Consider the following 22,984-nt stretch of genomic DNA (forward strand, 5'->3'; position numbering starts at 1 on the left):
TACATATACAAAAGCATCAGTATCCATGTAGGCTATCTGAATATTATTTTTGGGCCTCATAACATCATAATGGAACTTATACATCTCCAACTTTGATAATTCAAGTACAGCAACACCCACAGCTATTGGTGCATCACATATTACACTGACAGGGTTCCTCTCAATAAGAGTTAGATCATCAGTGATGCTGTTAAAGCTCTTGTATGTGGGGTCATTAATAAGCTTCTGGATTTTTTTAGGATCAGACACCAAAGAGCATCTCACCCTATTTCTTTTATCCTCTAGACATTTCCCATAAATAGAGTTGTTTATTAATTTATACAAATTTTTCTCAACCTTGGAATTTGTCTGTATGCGACGATTTGTATTTTCTTGAATATAAGGGGCTAACCATTTTTGTTGCTCAAATTTCAATCCCTTGTGGATTTTGGTGAGTTTCAAACCATGCTTGACATAATATTGTAACAGTCGATAATGAAGCACATAATTATATTTGTTTTCAAAAGATAACACCAATTTTGTTTCCCCTGTACCCGGAATCTTCTGAGAAACTGGAACCATAGCAAATCCATGGGGTTCATCATGAAGATCAGATGGATATTCTAAATCAACTTCTAATAGACAACCCACTGGATGATCTTCAGCCCAATTTAGGAAATCCTGGTTTTCAAGTTCTGCATTAGTCATCCATTGATAGTTCCCAATTGGGAGTGATTGGGTCATGACATCAGTGGCATGCGGTGACATTTAGACTAGGGTACGCAAGAGAAATACGTAAGGGAAATCCTTAGTGGATAATTTACTAGTGGCTGTATCAAATGCATTCATATGCACACAAAAAGAAAAAAACGATTTCTGCCGCATTTTTTGGTATGTTAAAGGAAGCAGAATTTAAGCTTCCTTTATGCACACTAAAGCTGATTGAAGTTAGTTGAATTGAAATGGGATCTAATTCAGGATTTTTTTATATAAAGATATAACCTTAAAACGCTACCGGAGAGATTCAGATGTAACACGATAAAACATTTGTATGATATTTTATATACTTGTTTCGCAAATATATTCTCAAGAAACGTGCAGCCCAACAATTCAACCTTGATTAGTTTCTTCATGCAGCGCGATGCACATTGAACGGGAACGAAAGGACAGTCAAATGTTTAAATAAGTAATATGTTAATTAAAGGTTGAGGAAGAAATACACACTTAAGTAAGTTTTTTCCTGAAAATGCCTAACATGCTTACCATCCTTCGTAACTCCTGCCTGAGACAAGTCCTCCAATTCAGGAACAGGCCTCTCATTTCGGATTATTTCCACTTTCTTTTCATAACTATGTGACGAAAAACCCCTCTCCAGAACGTCATCAACAACTTCCAATTCCATATTATTTCTATTTCACCTCTTCACCGCACTGACAAAACAATAATAAGAACGAAACACTGCAAATTTCACACGCAAGACGGAAGAAACAAAAAACGTCAACCTCTCGCGGTAACAAGTGTATCCTTCCTCGAAATAGCCACTCACATTTGTAGATGAATGGATCAGGGTTGTCAGTCGACGAGATATTTTGTAGAATGAAGAAATTAAGGAGACTCGTAGAAAATGCATCAATGTATTAATCCCAACATACTTCAAAAGCTCAAATAAACGTTGGGCAGGGTTCGAAGTCCTGAGGGGGAAGGGAGGGATTTCCCCCACCAATAATCTTGGCCTCAAAAATCCCCACACCAAAATTTCCCGGGGGGGGGGGGAGAGTTTTTGTTATAACAATGAAGGATAATATTGAAAACATTCACTACCTCTTCAAGAGATCTTTAACAGATCTACACCAAAAGCAAAATATGTACAATAGAAGTAAAACAAGAATGCAAGACAAATATAAATATGATGTTAATAGAAAAACTATTGCATAATAAAACGATTCCAACTATTTTTGTAATTTATTGACATCTTTAACCCGTTAGTAAATGAATTAGTTTGCTACTTTATAAATATCTCATGTATATAAAAGTAACAAATTGATTTCTCTCTATGTATTTATTAATAATGCATTTTGAAATATTTAGAAATTCATTATTTTTTTATATTGAATGACATTATAAATATGCATATCATAATTATATTATGTGTATATGTAATATATGCGCGCGTGTGTGTAGATTGAGATATCCCCCCCCCACCACCAATATGATTTTGCACCCTTATGTTGGGCACAATGTAACGTCCATTTACATAACTTTGCAACGTAAGGGAGCGGGGGTACATTCGAATCCTATAGTAAGCAATGTGTTTATGTTTTTTCTTTCGTTCATTTATATCGTCGGGTCAACAGTCAACACCCATCCTTATCATAAGCTGAAATGCAAAGTGACACGAATACAATTTTGATATCTAGAATGAGAAAGACAGAAACTGAGAATGGTGTGAAACATGGAAATTGTCCATATAATTTTCCTCTGACACATTGACATGACGACGCCGAAAAGGGTTTCAGGTAAAACGCAATGCTCAGTCGATCGATCACTCCATTTCCCTCACCTCCCGATAAACATTTTTTTTGTCTTCCGCTCCGATTTGTATGTCAGTAATCAATTTTTATAACGCATTTTTATTGCAACCAAAGCACAGGGATTAATTTATCTAAGCGTGTCTGTCCAATGTTAGTAAACTAAACATTAGAAAAAAAATATATGTTGACTACTACCAACACTGCAGACGCTGCCAAAATCTTAGGTACCCTGGCTTCTTAGAACCATGTGCTTTGAACAGGAAAATGCACCGTGGGATGAGCGCGGGAAGACCCAAACATATGGTGGGGGTTGATCGGAGCCAATGGGGATTGCCCTCCGAATTTCAAGGGTACCCAACAGAGGCAGCAGCTTTTGCTCGTGGGAATCGGCAGAAGCCACGGTGGATGGGGGTGGGTGCGGGCAACACCGAAGGCACGATCGGGATCATTCGGGCAGATGTTCGGGACTGCTTGGAGGGCCAGGCTACTCGGGCAAGGCAAGAGCGTTTTCGGACGGAAGATAGAATTTCTGGCAGTGGAAGGGGTTTCGGAGAGATGATAGTTGAATTTTCATGCTCCGAGAAGAGAAAATTGGGGAAATTGGGAATGGGGAAAATTATTATTTTTTCTTACGGTGTTGTGGGTACGCAGTGAGTACCTTGCGTACCCAGAATGCACGCCGCTGCATGACATAACCATATAAATTGTTCATGTCAATGTATAGTATGTATGTAGAAGATTTGCCAGGATTGTAATCAGCTAGATATTTATTGTTGGCTTTTGCATACCTCAAAGGACACTGTACTATACCACCACGTTTACCAGACTCAATAAACATGAACTGCTCAATATTGTCAACAAGACCAATTTCAACTCCTGTATACTTAAACATAGGCTGCCAGGATAGACCAGGTGTTGTGTAATAATATACAGGATCTAGTTGATATATGTGGAAACACCTACTTCTAAAAGCCTCGAACACATCAGATAATAGGAGGGTATCCAGAATCAAATATTTGTCATGATAATCTCCCATTGTTCTACAATCTAGTGTATTCCAAATTTTCTGGGCATATTGATAATCTTCCTCACTACACTCCTCATCTTGAAGATGATTATAAAATTGTTCTCGTGGTGGTAACTGTGTCTCATTAAATTTATCAAAATTATCCATGTATTGATAAGGGTAGACACCCTTTCTTCTCAGCAATTTCATGTTATCATCACCAAAATATTTCTTCGTGTGAACAAATTCACTATCGGTTAATTGTTTCACCAGAGTTGCCAAGCTACTAGATAGAAATTGGTATGAATCAAGAAACCTGAGAGAAGCAATTTTTCCATTTTTTAATCTCTATGGTGATATATTTGTCTTTACTGCGTGGTATAATATTAATATCCTCTGCATCATATCCCAATTCTGAGATAAACAAGTGTGCATCAAAATTTTGCAAATTGTGAATAAATACTGGAATAAATTTGTATCTCTGTATTTTCAAGTTACATGGATTGCAAATACTGGCAATGAAATCCCCACTATAGTGATTGTGATGTTGAATTTTTGGGCAATGTGAATCAAACTTATTGTTACAGTATGCACACTGTGTTGCATTATTATGTTGGTCTTGTTGCTCTGGTGTAAGATCATTCATCGGTTTTGTGTTATGTAAAATTGGAGCAAGTGTTTCCACCCACTCTCGAAGAGTTTGGATAAATTTTGGGGCTGTATTTTCACCTCGATAAATATAAGGGGGTGGACTGTTTGTGTGATATGTGTTTACCAATTTCAGAGCAAAACCACAAGCGACATGTTTAGCAATATGTGTTGTGTATGATGAATTTGAATCTGGGAGGCATACTGCCATTGGTTTCTGTATTGTCTCAAAATCAGCATAGATCACAAATGGATGCTGCACTAGTGATTTAAAATTTTTGAATTTTATAGTTTTGAGTGGAAACTTATAAGTCACACAAGGGTAGAGGTAACATTTTTCAATATGTTCCTTTAATTGTTCTTCTCTTGTTTTCATACTTGTGCCATGAAATATTGATAGGCAACAATCACATATGGTAATTCTATTATGATATAATGTTATTTGGTTTCTCACTAATTTTGGGAGATCCTGTATCAAACAATAATGCTTTTGATTTCCCTCAGAAACATACAGCAATCTAATAATATGTGCATCATTAGCTGGTGGATGGTGTCTAAGTACATTAATATGGAATTTTTCATCATAGCCATAAACAAACACAGCTAATGGTTGATTGTGGTGCTGTTCATATTGTTTTTCAAATTGCTGGATAGCTGAAATACCTACTGGATATTGGATACCAAACATTATTTGTTCAAACTCATCAAAATATTTCATATAGTGAGAGACACGATGTTTATTATTTGGTGCTGGATAAAAATGTGCTATAATACACCAAAGAAAACACATATCATCTTCATTTTGAATATTTAACACAGCATGTTTGTTTCTAATCTTTTTGGGCAGCTCAATATAACTAGACCCACCACCAAGGGGAGTATATCGAGCTAATTTAATTTCAAGTTTATGATCAGTATTACACAATCGCCATCCTGAACCTCTGCCTTCAAATTCTTGTTGTTTTAGTTTAAGTGTTTCACACATTTTATCATAAATATCATTCAAACAAGTGATATCATCACGGTGTAAAATTGACACACGGGTACAATGAGAATATTGTTCTTGTTCACCACGAGGATTTATATACAGTGAGGATAGAGTGAAGTATATTTTGAGGGAACATTTCAAAAGCATGCTTTGAATTGCATCTATAATTTTTTGCTTCAGTTTAGCCAGAAAATTTGGAATATCTGAGAGATCATCATCTATGTCTGTTGTAGTATATTCATTTCTATACAAGATTTCTTGTTTTTGGTTTCATCTAATTCTTTTGTTACTCATTTTTTTTTACCTATTGTTTATTTATATACAATTAGAAAAAATTGTTGGAATAACTCACACTTAACTAAAATTGTTATAATTTTATGTTAATAAAAATTATAGAAAAAACAACAAATATCATGAAATAGAGTTTATACTGGGGTATATGTTTATTTTTATAGGTTTCTTTTTCAAATTGTATAATTTCAGGCAATAAATTATTAATATACAATATTTAAGAACAGAGCTTTATATTCACACACCTTTAGCACTTAAAAAACCTCCTAGACCAGCTATAGAACAACAAGAATCAGAGAAGAAAATTGAGTTGGGACTCTCGACTATAGTCTACAATGATAGAGCACTTGAGTACCAGGCAGACAAAAAAAACTGCATAGCTCTATGTCAATTAGTTCTTGACATTAATTATTTTGTATTTAGGAACCATTTTGCCCCCCCCCCCCCTGCCAAAAATTGGCTTTTACTGCACCAGTGTATACTGTCCCTATGATCTTACTTGGGTTATTCCACCAGACTGTATGCTTCAAGTCTCCTACAATCTGGTAGAGCCTGTTCAGATTCTGCCCCCACTTGTGGGTTCCACTGCCGATCCAGCAATGGTAACAAACAGCACTGTGCACTGATTTATATAGTTTTGTCGGACCAATCAAAACCTTGCTTGCTTTAGCCAATCAAAACTTTGTTTGTTTTAACTAATCAAAATTTCTGTTTATTAACTGTCCAATCTTGTTTATTCTTGTCCTGTCTTATTCAATCTTATTTGGATTGGTCCTAACCTGTAATATTGTGTCCTGCCTTGTTGAATCTTGTCTATTCTTGTCCTGTTTTGTCTATTCTTGTCCTGTTTTGTCTATTCTTGTCCTGTCTTGTCCAATCTTGTCTATTCTTGTCCTGTCTTGTTGAATCTTGTCTATTCTTGTCCTGTCTTGTTGAATCTTGTCTATTCTTGCCCTGTCTTGTCCAATTTTGTCTATTCTTGTCCTGTCTTGTTGAATCTTGTCTGGACTGGTCCTAACCTGTAATATTGTGTCCTGCATTGTTGAATCTTGTCTATTCTTGTCCTGTCTTGTTGAATCTTGTCTATTCTTGTCCTGTCTTGTTTAATCTTGTTTATTCTTGTCCTGTCTTGTCCAATTTTGTCTATTCTTGTCCTGTCTTGTCGAATCTTGTCTGGACTTGTCCTAACCTGTAATATTGTGTCCTGCCTTGTTGAATCTTGTCTATTCTTGTCCTGTTTTGTCTATTCTTGTCCTGTCTTGTCCAATCTTGTCTATTCTTGTCCTGTCTTGTTGAATCTTGTCTATTCTTGTCCTGTCTTATTGAATCTTGTCTATTCTTGTCCTGTCTTGTCCAATTTTGTCTATTCTTGTCCTGTCTTGTTGAATCTTGTCTGGACTGGTCCTAACCTGTAATATTGTGTCCTGCATTGTTGAATCTTGTCTATTCTTGTCCTGTCTTGTTTAATCTTGTTTATTCTTGTCCTGTCTTGTCCAATTTTGTCTATTCTTGTCGAATCTTGTCTGGACTTGTCCTAACCTGTAATATTGTGTCCTGCCTTGTTGAATCTTGTCTATTCTTGTCCTGTTTTGTCTATTCTTGTCCTGTCTTGTCCAATCTTGTCTATTCTTGTCCTGTCTTGTTGAATCTTGGCTATTCTTGTCCTGTCTTGTTGAATCTTGTCTATTCTTGTCCTGTCTTGTCCAATTTTGTCTATTCTTGTCCTGTCTTGTTGAATCTTGTCTGGACTGGTCCTAACCTGTAATATTGTGTCCTGCATTGTTGAATCTTGTCTATTCTTGTCCTGTCTTGTTGAATCTTGTCTATTCTTGTCCTGTCTTGTCTAATCTTGTTTATTCTTGTCCTGTCTTGTCCAATTTTGTCTATTCTTGTCCTGTCTTGTCGAATCTTGTCTGGACTTGTCCTAACCTGTAATATTGTGTCCTGCCTTGTTGAATCTTGTCTATTCTTGTCCTGTTTTGTCTATTCTTGTCCTGTCTTGTCCAATCTTGTCTATTCTTGTCCTGTCTTGTTGAATCTTGTCTATTCTTGTCCTGTCTTGTTGAATCTTGTCTATTCTTGTCCTGTCTTGTTGAATCTTGTCTATTCTTGTCCTGTCTTGTTGAATCTTGTCTATTCTTGTCCTGTCTTGTCCAATCTTGTCTGGACTGGTCCTAATCTGTAATATTGTGTCCTGCCTTGTTGAATCTTGTCTATTCTTGTCCTGTCTTGTCCAATCTTGTCTATTCTTGTCCTGTCTTGTTGAATCTTGTCTATTCTTGTCATGTCTTGTTGAATCTTGTCTATTCTTGTCCTGTCTTGTCCAATCTTGTCTATTCTTGTCCTGTCTTGTCCAATCTTGTCTATTCTAAGTTATACTGTATAACCGGAAGTGGACCGGAAGTGGACCGGAAGTGGGTGTGGGTGGCCTCTTACAGAGGGGTGGCCTCTTGCAGAGGGGTAGCCTCTTGCAGAGGGGTAGGCATAGCCTTAAATTGCACTTCTTAAGTGCCCGATGACAAGTTACACTTGTAAACCAGTTATAACCAGTTTAGCCCAAGATGCACTGTTGTCTACTGGGAAATAACATGTTCTAACATGCATGTTCCAAGATGCAAGAGGGGCACATGACACATCCCGACACAGGGTCACCTGATTTTGCCTTAAATTGCACTTGTTAAGTGCCCGATGGCAAATTACACTTGTATAACCAGTTATAACCGGTTTGTTTTTAAATGCCTGTTTTCTATCTACTGTTGTGAAACCCTATAACTAGGAAAGCAAGCATTCCCAGAGTGGCGTGCATGTAACCGGTGTTACCGCAGGTAACAGCAAAATGTAAAGAAATTAAAAAGTTTTTTCTCAATAAAATAACAACATTGTTAAATAAGTTAACCGACAGCGTTGCAGTTGAGTGTATATTGCAGAGGACATTTCTTCTGCAGCCGATAAAAGCGAAGAGACAGGCCGTTCCGCTACCCTCAAGAGGCAACAAGAGGAAAGGGCACTCGCCAATGCAAGGGAACAGCGGGGAAAGACTTGGAGGCAAGTGTGCTAGGGGGTTATTCACATGCCTGGTTAGGGGCCCTGTTGCCGCTGCGGTCTACCGGATCAGCAAGTGTTGTCACATTGGATTTCCAGAAAAGAGGTAAATCCCGCCTAAAACGGGGATACTATTTCTCTGAAGCAACTAGAGCTAGACTGCAAAGCCAAAGCTGGATTTAACTACAACTGAAACCGTTTACGTAATAGACGAAAAGATAAGTACTTGATGCGATTCGTGATTTGGACAAACCTTGCTCCAAAAAACTAAGTTGGCAACAGTAGTACGTACATTTCAACTACCTCTCACAGCTGGAGGAGGGGAATTCTGTCGTCTGCTCACTGCAGAAACGTCAAACTGAACCGAATGTGTGGTTCTTCTTCCCCTTTCCACCTCTTTGCAAAGAAACAGAGATGGTTGACAAGCATCGACTACTATTCACTGGATTTTCGAGGTAACTCTCTCATGAGTGGTAGTTCTCTCTAGGAGTGATTGTGGCTAAAAAAAATTATTGAGCGGATTGCAAAATAAAAATAATAATAATAATAAAAAATGGAGATGATAACATCTGATAGCCGGTAACACTTTTGAAAAAGTCACGCCACACCACTGTAATATATATATATTTCATTGTTTAAATATGAGGAACACATTTCTGAAGTTAGGCCACTTATTTTTGGGACACCCTGGAAATGTGTATGTATGTATGTATATACATGTACATGTATAGTATATACTTATGTTATTTTTATATCTAGGAACCCAGGATAACTCACAGGTCCCAATCATTATCATGGAACTTAATGGAGCAGGTGATTGCACTGTTGTTATTCAACCAGGAATCCTTCCAGGCAAGTCTTCTTCTTTCTCTAGATAATTAACAGACTTATACCTTTAAATCAATCGTAACAGTAGGAATAGAAAACTATGTGATAAATTGATATTAAAATATACTCTTTTCCAGATTATTATCTAATGATTGATTGACTGAGTTAGTGTTTTAAGTTCACTTTATGGACATTAAGGCTACTTGGGACTGGACCTACAGTTTAATGAGGAATCCTAACCACTATGCACCTCTACCGGAATCGAACCTGGGACCCCTTATATACAAGGCCATGACATTACCACTGTGCCATCGGCGAGGCCCTACTATCAAACGATAAGTGCAGAATAACATATTGTGTGATCCTCTGTTTATTGTTACTTGACTTGTGAGAAACCATATTGATGCTACCCTGCAGAATCCAGTTTCATTTCTCAAGGGTCCCAGGCACATAGTGGTTCAGATTCCATTTTGAGCTGTTGGTCCAGTTCCGATTAGCCTTTCTGTGCATAAAGTGGACTTTAAACAACAATTCATTCATTGATTCAAACTCCAGTTTCATTCCATGCAGTTCATGAAAATTTTGTACCTTTACAACAACAAAGGCTGACCTTTTCAGAGAAACATTTATTATGTACGCAATATGTAAAAATTAGTATACACACATATAACATATGAGCACATCAATGCAATGTTTTAGCTAGAGAAATTTTTTTTAAATTTGGGATTGCTGCCACAATTTATTGTGCATAATCTTTCATGTTCTTTTTTAAAATTTGTCTACTTTTCTTTTTCTACACAAATACATTCTACTATTGATCCAAAATCACCTTTGCTACACTGAAATTCTACATTTTCTAAAAACTGATAACAGTATATATCCCACTGTTAAAGGCCTTTTCTACTGTTATGGCAGGCACCTACATGCTGGCAAGGGAAGTGGGGAATATACAGCAGACCAACCAGACAACAGCAGTGGCACCAAGAGTTACGTCAAGTGGAGGAAGTTCTGCCCACACCTCGTTCTACAGGCTGCTGCGTTTCTTATAGCACAGGATTGGTTGTTTCCCAGCTTCCCACTTCCTTTTCCAGCATGAATGGCGCCTGCCGTAAAACTGGAAGAGAGCTATAGTTAAGTTTGATTCCAAATACTGTGGACCATGGATTTTACAGGATATATCTTTTGTAAAATGTATCTCTTTCCTGTAGTACTGTATCATTCTAACGAATGATGGGATCGTACCTGCCACTCCCAATAGATTTATGGGTGATGTAGCTAATCTTCATTCATCCTCATGAATGATGAGAGCACTTGTCATGATGACAAGTTGAATGATTGGCTGCAAGAAGCACAACTGAAAGATAATACCTTACTAAAGAACTAGAAATGGCAAAGAGTCACTCGTTGGATTTTAGATCTTTCAACCTGAATCATGATGGTGAGGTTAGGATAAATACCTGTCTAGACTTACAATAGATGATCAAATCCGTAGCAAAGTGTAATATGAAAACGTGCTTTGTCCAGGCTTCTCAACTGCTTGGTCTCAGTCAGGGTGACTACTCTCCTTCCCTACTCTCCAAAATACCTGTTCCCTGTTTCCAATCAAATTGAAAAGTGAGTCCTCTGCCAGTCTGTCCGCTCCTTTAAACCCCTGTCAGTGGAGACTTCCTATATGCTGATAACGTGAGTTTTCCTTCTTAGTATTATAAGTAGCTTGCTACTTGTTTACCTGTTGTAAACCTTGTAACCTCAATACATCAGGAAGTCTGCTTAATACTCGCTTCTAGAGAAAGTTAAATAAAATAAAGAATAATTCTATGGATTTATACGGTACCTATCACACTCATACAGCGTGTATCATAAAAGAGCAAACAGCTTACTAGATTTATTGTTCAAAAATTATCTGAAACACAACAATGAGGCTTGTTGTATAACAATGAGAAAATCTTCAAGTTTTGTTTTCATGCACAAGACTTTTGTAAACACGGTCAATTGTGGCGTTGGTGTAGTGTTAAAGAAAATGACGACTTTCACAAGTCCACAGACCTTACAACCCTAGACTCCTGCATTTGAGGCTTTGTGAAAGACAAAGTCTATGTGCCACCTATGCCACAGAATGTGCAAGAGCTAAAGGAGAGAATAAGAAACGCCCTTGCTTTAGTGGACGAGCAGCTCTTGGGAAAAGTGTGGCAAGAACTTACATTTTGATGGGATGTGTGTTGCATAACTTGGTGGAAGCCACATTGAACATTTGTAGATATTCATAGAAACTTGAGGCCTCCCCGATGGTGTAGTGGTAACATCATCGCCTTGTGATCAAGGGGTCCTGGGTTCGATACCTAGTGGAGGCACAGTAGTTCGGATCCCACTTTAAACTGTAGGTCCAGTCCCGATTAGCCTTTCTGTGCACAAAGTGGACTTAAAACCACAAATCAATACATCAATCATAGAAACTTGAAGTGTTACTGATTGATACATAAAAATATCATTGTTGCATTCCATATAGTTTAGTCGAAATAAATTCTGACACGGTCGTGCCAGATTCAACCATATGATATTATTAATAGTCATAAGAATATATTTATATCAGTACAAATTGAGAATGAGCAACATGAGACTATATTGTGGTATACGCGTGATACCTCCCAGGGCACGGGAAAACATTAAGATTTGCAGTAAATAGACAGAAAAACACAGAACTTACGTTTTAACATATGAATTCAGAATCTATTTATCTTGATTATGCAATTTAAAAAGAACCAAAGTTGAACATCATAACAAAACTCACAAAAAGAAATCACAGTAACCGCACAATCTCTCTCTCATTCACTTCCATTAATCTCGTAACTTCTCCGCACAAGATTCATATCTATCAGGCGGGATGGTGTACTTCAACAGTCTGTTCATACGTCCGGAAAGGACATGTCCATTGAGAAACAAAATCGACGACGACTCGTGGAAGCACTCACAGTCTAGGAGATTTTGGATTCAACCTTCTAAAAGTATTTTCCTCATGTCTGGAGAACAATTAAAAATCTTCAGATTGTCGAAATTTACCTTGCACACTTCCTTACGAGTTTTTGTGTCCAATAACACTGCCGTGTTGAAATTCACTTGGGTAGCTATGAACGGTCCTGTCCACAAATAAAACAACTTGGAAATGGTTCGGTTAACAGCTGAACTTGGACGATGACTTCTTAGCAGCCTTACTCTGCCAGTCTTTCTCACCGTCTTCTGACACAGGCCATGGGAAATCTCTTAGCACTTGTGGTGGAACTGAATGGCGGAAAAACAATTCAATGGGTGAATATCCTGTAACTTCAGAAAGAGAATTGTTAATTAACCAGGCAACTTCATAAAGATGCTTGGACCAAATCTGGTGATCGTGCTGGCAATAAACCCTAAGTAAACGAGTTATCTCTTGGTTTGCTCTCTCTACTAAGTTTCCTTGAGGGTGGTAGGGCGTCGTACACACATGTTTCATTCCCATGCATTCGATGAAACTCTGCCATGACCGGGAAGTGAACTGGGATCCTCTATCCGACAAAATTAGTTTAACAGCTGAATAATGGGCGAAATATCTCTCCTTCATTAAGCGAATTATCTCAACGGTACTGGCCTTCCGCACAGGATAAACTGTGACGAACCTGGAGAAAACATCTATAAGGCTGAGAATATAATAGTACCCTGAAGAAGGCGGTAACTTTCCAATAAGGTCAATGGAAAGCATCTCATGAGGTTCCTTTCCACCAATGTGCAGCTTTTCCTTCATGATACCTAACTTGTCAGGCTTCACTTTTGCACAAATCGGGCAATCACGGATATAGTTAGAAATATCAGGTTTCATTTTTTTCCAATAATATCGGGATTGCAATTGCTTATAACACTTTCCCACACCAAAATGACCGCCGTCATCATGAATTTTTTTCAGCAGCTCGGGACGTCTGGAATTCGGAACACACAACTTGTACTGTGGAGCCTCCCCACTGTAACTTCTAAACAGCAATCCATGATGAAGTTTAAAGGACTTCCGTAACCTGGTCATGCCTGCATCTTCGTTTTCAGTAGGCTGCTGAAGTTTAGCAATCATTTCACTGCAAAAATAATATTTAGCCTGGGCTTCTTTCCAATCACTCACTTCTTCATCTTCATCTTCTTCCCAGAGCAAATTTATGTGGTAATGCAGACAATCAGACTCCGGCTTGCTCTCAGTATCTGCTTTCACAGGATATCTAGATAACGTATCAGGAATAATGTTTTCCTTTCCACTAACATACACTATTTCGAACTGATATGATTGGATTTTCAAAGACCAACGGGTCAATCGACTATTCCAATTTTTACTATTTTGCAGCCACTGTAGTCCTTTATGATCAGTATAAATTTTAAATTTTCTTCCCTTAAGATAGACTGCAAAGCGTTCTATTCCAAATAATATAGCAAGGCACTCAAGTTCATGAACAGAAAAATGAAGTTCATTGTTACGTAACTTTCGGCTAGCATATTGGATAACGAAAATATCATTTCCATCTGTCTGGAACAAAACGCAACCAAGCCCTTTTCCACATGCATCTGACTGTAGACAAAATTCTTTAGTAAAATCTGGTTGCGATAGCGCAGGTGCACTAACCAAATCAAGTTTCGTCAATTCGAAAGCTTCATTTTCTACTTCTGTCCATTGAAACTTCACATTTTTGGACAAAAGATAAGTAAGTGGTTGCACTTTCACTGCAAAATTTTCAATGTACTTTCTCCTCCAACCGGCAAGTCCCAAAAATTTCCTGACGTCTTTTCTATTTCTAGGTCTAGGAAAATTTAAAATGGCGTCGTTCTTCTTAGGATCAGTTTGGATGGAATCCCCAGAAACAATCTGGCCTAAATATAATATTTCCGACTTAACTAAATCACATTTCTTCAACTTCACCGTCATTCCAACTTCTTCTAGTCTGGTCAAAACATAATTAATGTGCCGGAAATGTTTCTGCAAATCACAATCGAACAGTAATAAATCGTCGATATACTGGGTCAGAAATGAATCAGTTTCGGGCCCAAATATAGAATGCATAGCCGAAACAAAAACTGAAACTGCGTTAGCTATTCCGAAAGGCATTTTTGTAAACATCCACTGTCTTCCTTTATAAGAAAATGCAGTGTATGACTGGAATTCTTGCTTTACAGGAATCTGCAGATACCCGGATACCAAATCAAAACTAGTGAAGTACTTGGCACCTTTAAATTTCTGGAGTGCTTCGTCTATTGGTTCAACAGAACTTCTAGGAACAATAACAAACTTGTTCAACAACCGAAAATCTACACACGGACGTACAGAACCATCCGGTTTGTCCACAACAATGAGCGGGTTCAAGTATGGAGAGTTACAAGGCACAATTATTTCCCAATCTTTCCATTTTTGCAGCTCAGCCTCTAGTTTTGCCCTTTTTTGCCACTGGAATCGGGTACGGTTTTTGACTCACTGGAACGGTACTGGACAAATGAATATCACAGACTAAGTTCTTGGCAGTGCCAGGCCTCTCTGAAAACATCTTACTATGTGCAATAAATATCTCGAACAATTCGGCTCTTTGTTCCTTATCCAATAATTCACTGGAGTCAATCTTCTCCCTTATATCCTCTAGCGGTGTAGCCCATTTATCGTAGCTAGCTTCAATCCTCCGGACGCTCACTTGGTTATCAACGGAATCCAGTGGCGGAGCGTGACCTTTCCAACAGTGTAAGGCTATTTCCCGTTGTGCTTATTTTTGGGCTGACATGGTTAGTGATTTATCACACACATCGACCCCCGCCCCCCCCCCCAATTTTTTCAGAACACTTCCCTGGAATTTTTCACCAAATTAAAAATTCTGGATATCTGATAATTAAGTCAGTGTTATTCCTATCACAATGAGTAACGTAACGATAAAAAATATGCAAAAAAATGAATAATAATAATAATAAACAAACGAAAACAGAAGGAAACAGAAAAGTGCTGAATACTTTTTACAACCGCATAACCAAGTATCAGCTCCGTATCATGAATCGCAAAATCGGCGCACTTTATTTTTCGTTTCTGTTACTATGTCTGCTAGAGAAGGAAGGGGTGGGCCTACCTATATCCACAAGTTTCTTCTTGGCAGCAAAATCCTTGCTGGACAACGGCGTCTTCAACAAGTTCTCCACCCCACCGCACAATCACACTCATTTTATTCCATAATGCACTTCGCTAATGTATTACACCACAGCACAGGGACGACAGTCCGCTTTTCAATAGATGGAATTCGCAAAAGCAATACCTCGAGACTTTAACAAACACACAGCAAGAAGGGGGGAACAAAAAGAAACCAGATCCAAAATCGGTCACTGCTCAAAGCAGTGATCTTTCGGACTGTGAGGGGAATATCCCTTTCGGATATAAATAAATTCCCTCTCTTGCCTTAAAATTCCCTATATTTAGTAAAAAAAAATTACAATATAAAATATAAAAGAAATGCTCACAAATTGTGGGGATATATCCAGAAATTTCTATCAAAGGACATGTAAGTGTTTTCTTAGGATAGTGTAAAAGCAAATCTAGCACCTAAAAGATCATAAACAGGCTTTTCGTACGTTGTTCGAAGAGTGTTTGAATCACGGACTATGTAATTAATAATATTTGGTTCACATTTGACATGAAATTTGTAAAATTGGTTCAATCTTCAGTTTTCATTAACATTTATTTATTTATTTACTTATTTATTTCACATTTTAGCTCAATTATTACCAGCTGAGTTCATACATAAACGGAAAACAGAGTCTTAATATGTCTAATGTTTATGCTTTCCTACAAGCGAAAAACAGAAACAACAAGAATTTAGCACATCAATGTGTATCTAGTTTTCCCGTATCCCGCCCATTTCTAGGTTTCTCCTTTTTCCCCTTCCTGTTAGTTTTTTGCTTCAGAATTCCCTGTTCCTGGGGGGAAAAAAAACTCCTTGAAGCACCACCGGCTCAAATTTCCTTTACAGTCAACCATTCATACCCGACAACGCTGGAGCCCCTCCTCTTACAGGACCTGTGTCTCGCTGGCGCGTATTCAGTGAAGCCAACCCAAGCATAATGGTGCTAAATCTCGCACAAGTTTAAAAAGTAGTTTGTAAGTTGGAGATATAAATAAAACAACAGGGCCGCTTTTCGTTGTGGTTGAATTTTCTCAAACTTTTCACATAACGTGGAACCCATGTCGTTGGTTGAACCATTCAAATTTATATTTGTTTTTGTTATAAATTAATATTTATAATATGAAAATCCCAGAACAATTTAGTAGTATGTAGCATAATTTCGGAGTTTAAATGACACCATGGATGTCCAGAAGGGGCAAGGGGAGGAGGCACTTCCTGAAAAATGAATGTCAACCATTTTCACACATATAATTTCATTTCAGTAACATCAAATTGTTAATTATTGTAAGGGCGTTGCAGAAAAATGTTAACTTCAAATTGAATTAGTATATTTTGAGAAGGGAAATATACCTAGTTTACCCCAACCCCTGAAAAAAATACTTTGCTTAATCCTCCCTGGTGGAAAGAAATACTGCGGACGTCCATGAACAACACTTTTTCTAACATGAGGTTTGCAACGCTGCTGTAAGCCTCTGCCCGTAGGTTTACACACCTAGGGTTTCGACGCGCTCTTCTCCCTATATTCCTTGTTCTTCTCCTTCCAGATACGGTGGGCGACGGTAGGCACTGCTCCTTCGCGGTCAGAAATTTGTAAGGCAACATTCAGACTGCTTACAACTTTCCCCAAGCAAAAGGCGGGAGTTCTCATGTGCCATCTGGTGTGAAGTGTTGCAATCTAACAAACAGGATCTCGAAGACTGGTATCAGGCCGAGATGAACTTTGAAGTTTTTACGAATTTTGCCATATAATTACATACATTTTACTAGAATTAATAAAGTGTAAGCCCGGCTTACACGGCTTACATGGACGCTCCGCGCCTGACGGAATCATTATCATCTAGCGTTTGCTCAATTGGCTCTCCATCCACCATTAGATACAACTTTTTATGCTTGAGATTGATCTCTGCTTCATATTTTTGCAGGAACGAATAACCCAATAATAAGTCTGAAGGCAAATCCTTCACAACAAAAATTTCTAAAGGTATGGTGCTCTCAGCAATTTCCAGCACGATTCTGCGCTTTCCGACAACTCGAGTTCGATTTTTTCCAGCGAAATCAATAAGTCGCACCTCTGGAGTAGCTTGTAACATGGCCCCTGGCAAATTTTGCTTTATTTTCTTCCAAATCTCTAGACTCAGAACAGATATTTCAGCTGCAGTGTCCACTATACAAGTTATATCAACATTTGCTACACGTGCCTTGAACTCAGGCGCTCTTCCAAAGTTTTTAGACTGACTAGCCTGACACAATTTGTAAAGAAACTCACTCTCTTCATGATTGATAACAAACACCAACTTCAGATCATTATTTACAGACTGGGAAATATTTTCTGCAGGCCCCAGTTCTATCCGAGACCGCCCGACATCAGGCGTGGGGTAAAATCCCGAACCTGGTCGATATTTGCTCCATTCTCCCAGCAAAAATTTCTCGTCAGCTCGACGCTCTGCTCGTTACTAGGGTACGACACTGCAGCATCTGTTTGTAAGCCACTGCTCGCCACTTGCAATCGTGGAGAGCTACGACCTTCCCTCAAAGGTTCACTGTGCTCCGGGGAAGATAAACGGTTCTCAGTTCTTGGTCTCTCACAAGGTTCGTATCTGGCAGCAGTATACTCACGTCTCTGCCTATTTTGGCTTTGTTGACGATAATGATTGCCGTTTCTATATGGACCTGCAGAGCGATTTTCATGGTAATTATTCTGCCTCTGGACCATACGAACCCTCGGGTTTCTGTTTGCCGAGTTGCCTGGAATATCTCGGTTGTTCTGTTGAGTAGGATTCTCCTTCCTCCATGCAGTTCGCCAAGCATCCTGCTCTTCCGCTTGCTCGTATCTCTTAACAAAATCTGCAAGCAAATCAACAGTTACGGGAGCGTGGGCCATACACAATTGCTTCACTCTATAAGGCAATTGGCCGATTATGAGGTTTACCATCTCCTGCTCTGTGTAGTGGCTACTCAGGTTTCTGTAAGCAGAGTATACAGACCAAACATATTCTTCTAAACTATTGTCATTGTTTTTGTTGTACCGTTTGGCCCTAACAGATGCCAACTCCCTTTCTTTTGCCTCTGAAGACGCAAAACGCCTCTTAAACGCCCTACGGAAATCTGAATATGTGTGGAAATCATTCTTATGAGAGTAGAACCAATGATAAGCCATGCCCGTTAGCAAACGAGGAATAATCTCCAGCCTGTATCTATGCGGGATCTGAAGGATCTCAAGGTTGGTATCTAATTGCTTCAGATAAATCTCAGCCGAAGTGGCTATAATATTTCCGTCGAATTTCCGCATGGAATTCAGGTCAGCCATCCGGGGAGTCATCCCACCACGCGTAGCATTGGTTCGAGATTTTCTTTCTTTTCTCTTTTCCGATAAAGTCGACTCGCTGCCTGAAGAACTGGAAACGATCTCTCTGTGGCGTCTTTTTTTTTACATGTGTACGGTTTCGTTGCCCCGAAGAGACCTCAGAACGACTAGGAGACAGTAACCTTCGAGAAGGCACTTCCAGCTGGTCCACCCGCGGTAACTCTGGTTCACCGGAGAGTGGCAACTTGCTTAAAGTGGTTGAAATTTGAGCCACTTCGTCACAAAGATTACGCATGTCTGAAGAAAGCTTCCCTTGTTTGGATTCCATATCATTTTTCCACTCTTCAGCATTCTCTCTAGGACCCTCCATGCTGCTTTTAAGGTTTTCTGCCACCGTCTCTACAACTCGCAAATTCAAGTTTTCTCTCAGCTGATATGCCATACTGGTCACCTGGTTGTCCAACTCTCTGGACATTTCTTCCCTGAAACCGCTCTGCATTTCAGTGATTTCCTTTCGGAAGTCCTCCTTGGTCTGCTCAGCTTCTTCCCTCAACAGAACAACTGTTTCATGGAGTTTAGATTCCAGCTGCTGAGAATTTGACTGACATGCTTGACGTAAGCTCACCATCTCAATTTCAAGGCTTTCGTTCAATTTCTGCTGTCCCTCAGACATTTGCAGAGTCAGTTGTTCGATCCTTCGTCCCATCTCTGAATTGGACGCAGCGAGTTGTGAACAACTCTGGGACAGTTTCTCTTCCATCCTTTCTTCTAGCTGGCACTCAAGAGTTCTACTACTTTCTTCCAATTTTAGTTGTAAACTGTGCTCCAAGATATTCATATTTTCCTGGAGTTTATCCATTTTAGCTTCCAGACTGCTAGCATTTTCTGTCATTTTTTTCTGGATTCTAGTTTCCAGGTTGCTGGAATTTGCCTCCAGCATTCGCTGCAATGACGTGAGCAAATCAGCAGTAACAGGAACAACAGGAACTGAAAGTTTTTCTTTGCATGCGAGACATGTTAATTCACCAGGAGAATTACTTTCCTTTGGTGACTTTAGCTTTGCACAATTCAAATTAAAAGTATTGTGACACTCAGTGCAAACAAACGTATCATCAAGCCTTGATGTAGTCTCACAGCAAAACACATGAAGCTTTGCTTCCACTTCTTAATATTTTCTTTTCCATTGTTGCGCATCAAAAGTTCTGAGTCAACTGCAAATCTAAAACACGTTACCAAAGATTAACGTAGCTAAAGCACAATGTGCTCGTGGCCCCACGTTCTGTGCGCCAAATTATTGACACGGTCGTGCCAGATTCAACCATATGATATTATTAATAGTCATAAGAATATATTTATATCAGTACAAATTGAGAATGAGCAACATGAGACTATATTGTGGTATACACGTGATACCTCCCAGGGCACGGGAAAACATTAAGATTTGCAGTAAATAGACAGAAAAACACAGAACTTACATTTTAACATATGAATTCAGAATCTATTTATCTTGATTATGCAATTTAAAAAGAACCAAAGTTGAACATCATAACAAATTCACAAAAAGAAATCACAGTAACCGCACAATCTCTCTCTCATTCATTCCATTAATCTCGTAACTTCTCCGCACAAGATTCATATCTATCAGGCGGGATGGTGTACTTCAACAGTCTGTTCATACGTCCGGGAAGGACATGTCAATCCTTAAAGTTGTTACCCTATTATGATACACCTTGTATATAATATGACATGTGTATCTTCCTTATTGTCACACATACAATTAGGGTTTTGTACAAATTGACAAAATTGATTATTATGTAAATAACCGTTTGTATTTGTACATCCAGATTGCTGGCCTCTGTGGCGGAGTGGTCAGCACGATGTGCTATGATGCCAGAGACCCCTGGTTCGAATCCCAGCCTGTATGTTCTTTTGTAAGTGTCCCTTCATCAATTTCATCACTCATCCTCATCTCTGTACACCAGGAAGCAAACGTTTTGATCCCACATTCCTAGCCATCTATACTCCCCTGCTTGCAGGAACCTTGGTATGGGAACTTGCAGGAACCATAGCAAGATTTATTACACATTACAGAGTAGTAATGAATAGCGGAACATAACACTAGAACAATTCAATAAATAATAATCACTAAGCATTTTTGTTTGTTTTAAATCACTGTGGGTTTAAAATGTACACTCGTTGGAGTCCTCATTGGAAATTGCCCTTTGGAGTTACTGTAAAATGAATAGCAACAAATTTCAGATTAACACCTAATATCTTAGACAACTCCTGAAGAATGTTGAGCACTCATTCTATCAAGATATAGGTAGGCCTTTTGGTATATCATACACCAGGAAAATATGAGCTATAAGAAGTTTCGGTTCGTACATCAGGAACAGCTTTGCTTACAAGGTACTTTGCAGAGCAGAGAGAATGTATTGTCATGGGCACTCACTTTAAGTCGCTGAAAGAATCTATCGAAATATCATCTCCTTGAACTTTAGAGCTGAGTAGCCTAATGCCTCTTAGTCTTACTTTGAATTTCCTATATTTTTACTTAATTCTTATAAAGTATCAAATTTTCTCATGGGAACCACTTCAATTTAGCTCCAGCCGGTTGGTCGTCTGCTGGAACCACCTTCGCTGCCACAGACTGCCCAAGAGGCTTGGAACCTCTTCTTGGATTGGACCAAGTCATTGTAAAGGAGGAACGAGCATGTTTAAAACGTAAGTAGCATTTCTGGTTGACAACTCTTATATTAATGCCTTCCAGATTGGGTTCTACCACATCAGAAATTTGGGTAAAAGTTTGTTGTTCTTGTATGTTTGTAGAAATTTGATAGCTTTCTTTCACTAGTTTGGTTCATGTCCTTTCAAATTTGTTCCTTTCTCCCAATAACTGGGAAAGTGCATGCCAAAACTGGACTTAGCTATTTAGTGAAATGATGAAGTGTGGTGTAAGTTCAGCTTTGTCAAAAAGTATAAGATTCTATGACTGCACAGTAGTTTGAAGCAGTTATTGATATACATTACAATTGTTCCATTATTTCAGGTTATACAGAACAACTTTTTATGTTTTTTATTTGAAAATTAATAAGTAATGTCAATATGCAGGGTGGTGCATATTGTATCTACCAACTTCAAATGACAACGGGACGATGGTGAGTCCTTGTACTAACTATATATGGTTCTGAATTAAGAATATACACATACACATTTAATCCAATGTTTAATGTGGACAATACAGACATCAGTGCACCTTGAAAATAACACCCTCTAATATAAATGTCCTCCTTTTCTTGGACGCACTGATCGAGATGTGGGAAGGCTTTCATGATGTGCCTCACAACGTTACCTGTGGCTCTCCACTGTCTAACCAACCTCAGAATGCTGTGTGCCTCTGGAACAGGTGCATGGTGTTCTTCATTGTTCCACCACAGTACCTGGTGCCTGTTTGGACAAAGGTTTCCACCACCGCAATCCACGTCTGCACCAGCCAACGCTGCATGCTATATTAATTGCCTGACTCCCCACTCTCCACAGATGTAGGTATGCCACACATGCACATGTGTATTTTGGCAAGGTTTCCAACTCATACTGGTAGATACAATATGTGCCATCCTGTATATTGTTCTGTCTTTTTCTGTTAAGGGCATGTGATACAGTTTCCACGAGAGTCTTCCCAAGCCCTTCCGTTCGTGGCAGTGTGCCAACTTAGCTCTCTTGGAGCCAGATCTGGCTCTTTCATGCACTCGTTCGGCTGTTAACTGGGACGCCCACCCCCGTGCCCCACTATGATGCCATCACTGCTTTCGGCCCACATAGATCAACTTCTGTCATAATTATACATTTTGCACGTGACGTGATATTGTTATATTGGCTGGGTTGCCCCCACTCCCTCCTATCTCCCCAGCTACTTCTTTATAGCGCAATGTTTGACGTGAAATTGTAATATTGTTATCAGGGAATTCTTTATTTTCGATTTCATACCACCATCGGTGGATAATTGAGATGGGCGATGCTGCCAGATCTAGATGTTGAAAACTAAGAATAAACTGTCATCAATTTAGAGTTAACGATAATAGCAGTGTCCCACCCCTTTGGCAACTAACATTACCCTAGAAGGTAATGTTAGTACAGTTTTAACTCCATTTATGGTGAAATTTATTTCTTTTATGCGCATCAGGTTTGGCAACACTTCCAGGAGGCAAGGAG

At 38.8% G+C, this 22,984-nt stretch overlaps 1 protein-coding gene across 1 annotated transcript in view; it reads left to right on the plus strand.

Annotated features, from left to right (window-relative positions):
• Positions 1-2,774: 2,774 nt before the first annotated feature.
• The window catches only part of LOC145981747 (phospholipid scramblase 2-like), a 62,155-nt gene continuing 41,945 nt past the window's right edge, over positions 2,775-22,984 (plus strand). The window contains exons 1-2 of the mRNA XM_083115153.1: positions 2,775-3,007; positions 21,342-21,496. Coding sequence (XP_082971279.1) covers positions 2,775-3,007; positions 21,342-21,496 — 388 coding nt within the window. The remainder of the gene's footprint in view (positions 3,008-21,341; positions 21,497-22,984) is intronic.

The sequence above is a fragment of the Lepisma saccharinum genome, chromosome 30 (genome assembly GCF_977018435.1).
Source record: "Lepisma saccharinum chromosome 30, izLepSacc3.1, whole genome shotgun sequence".
Lineage (NCBI taxonomy): Eukaryota > Metazoa > Arthropoda > Insecta > Zygentoma > Lepismatidae > Lepisma > Lepisma saccharinum.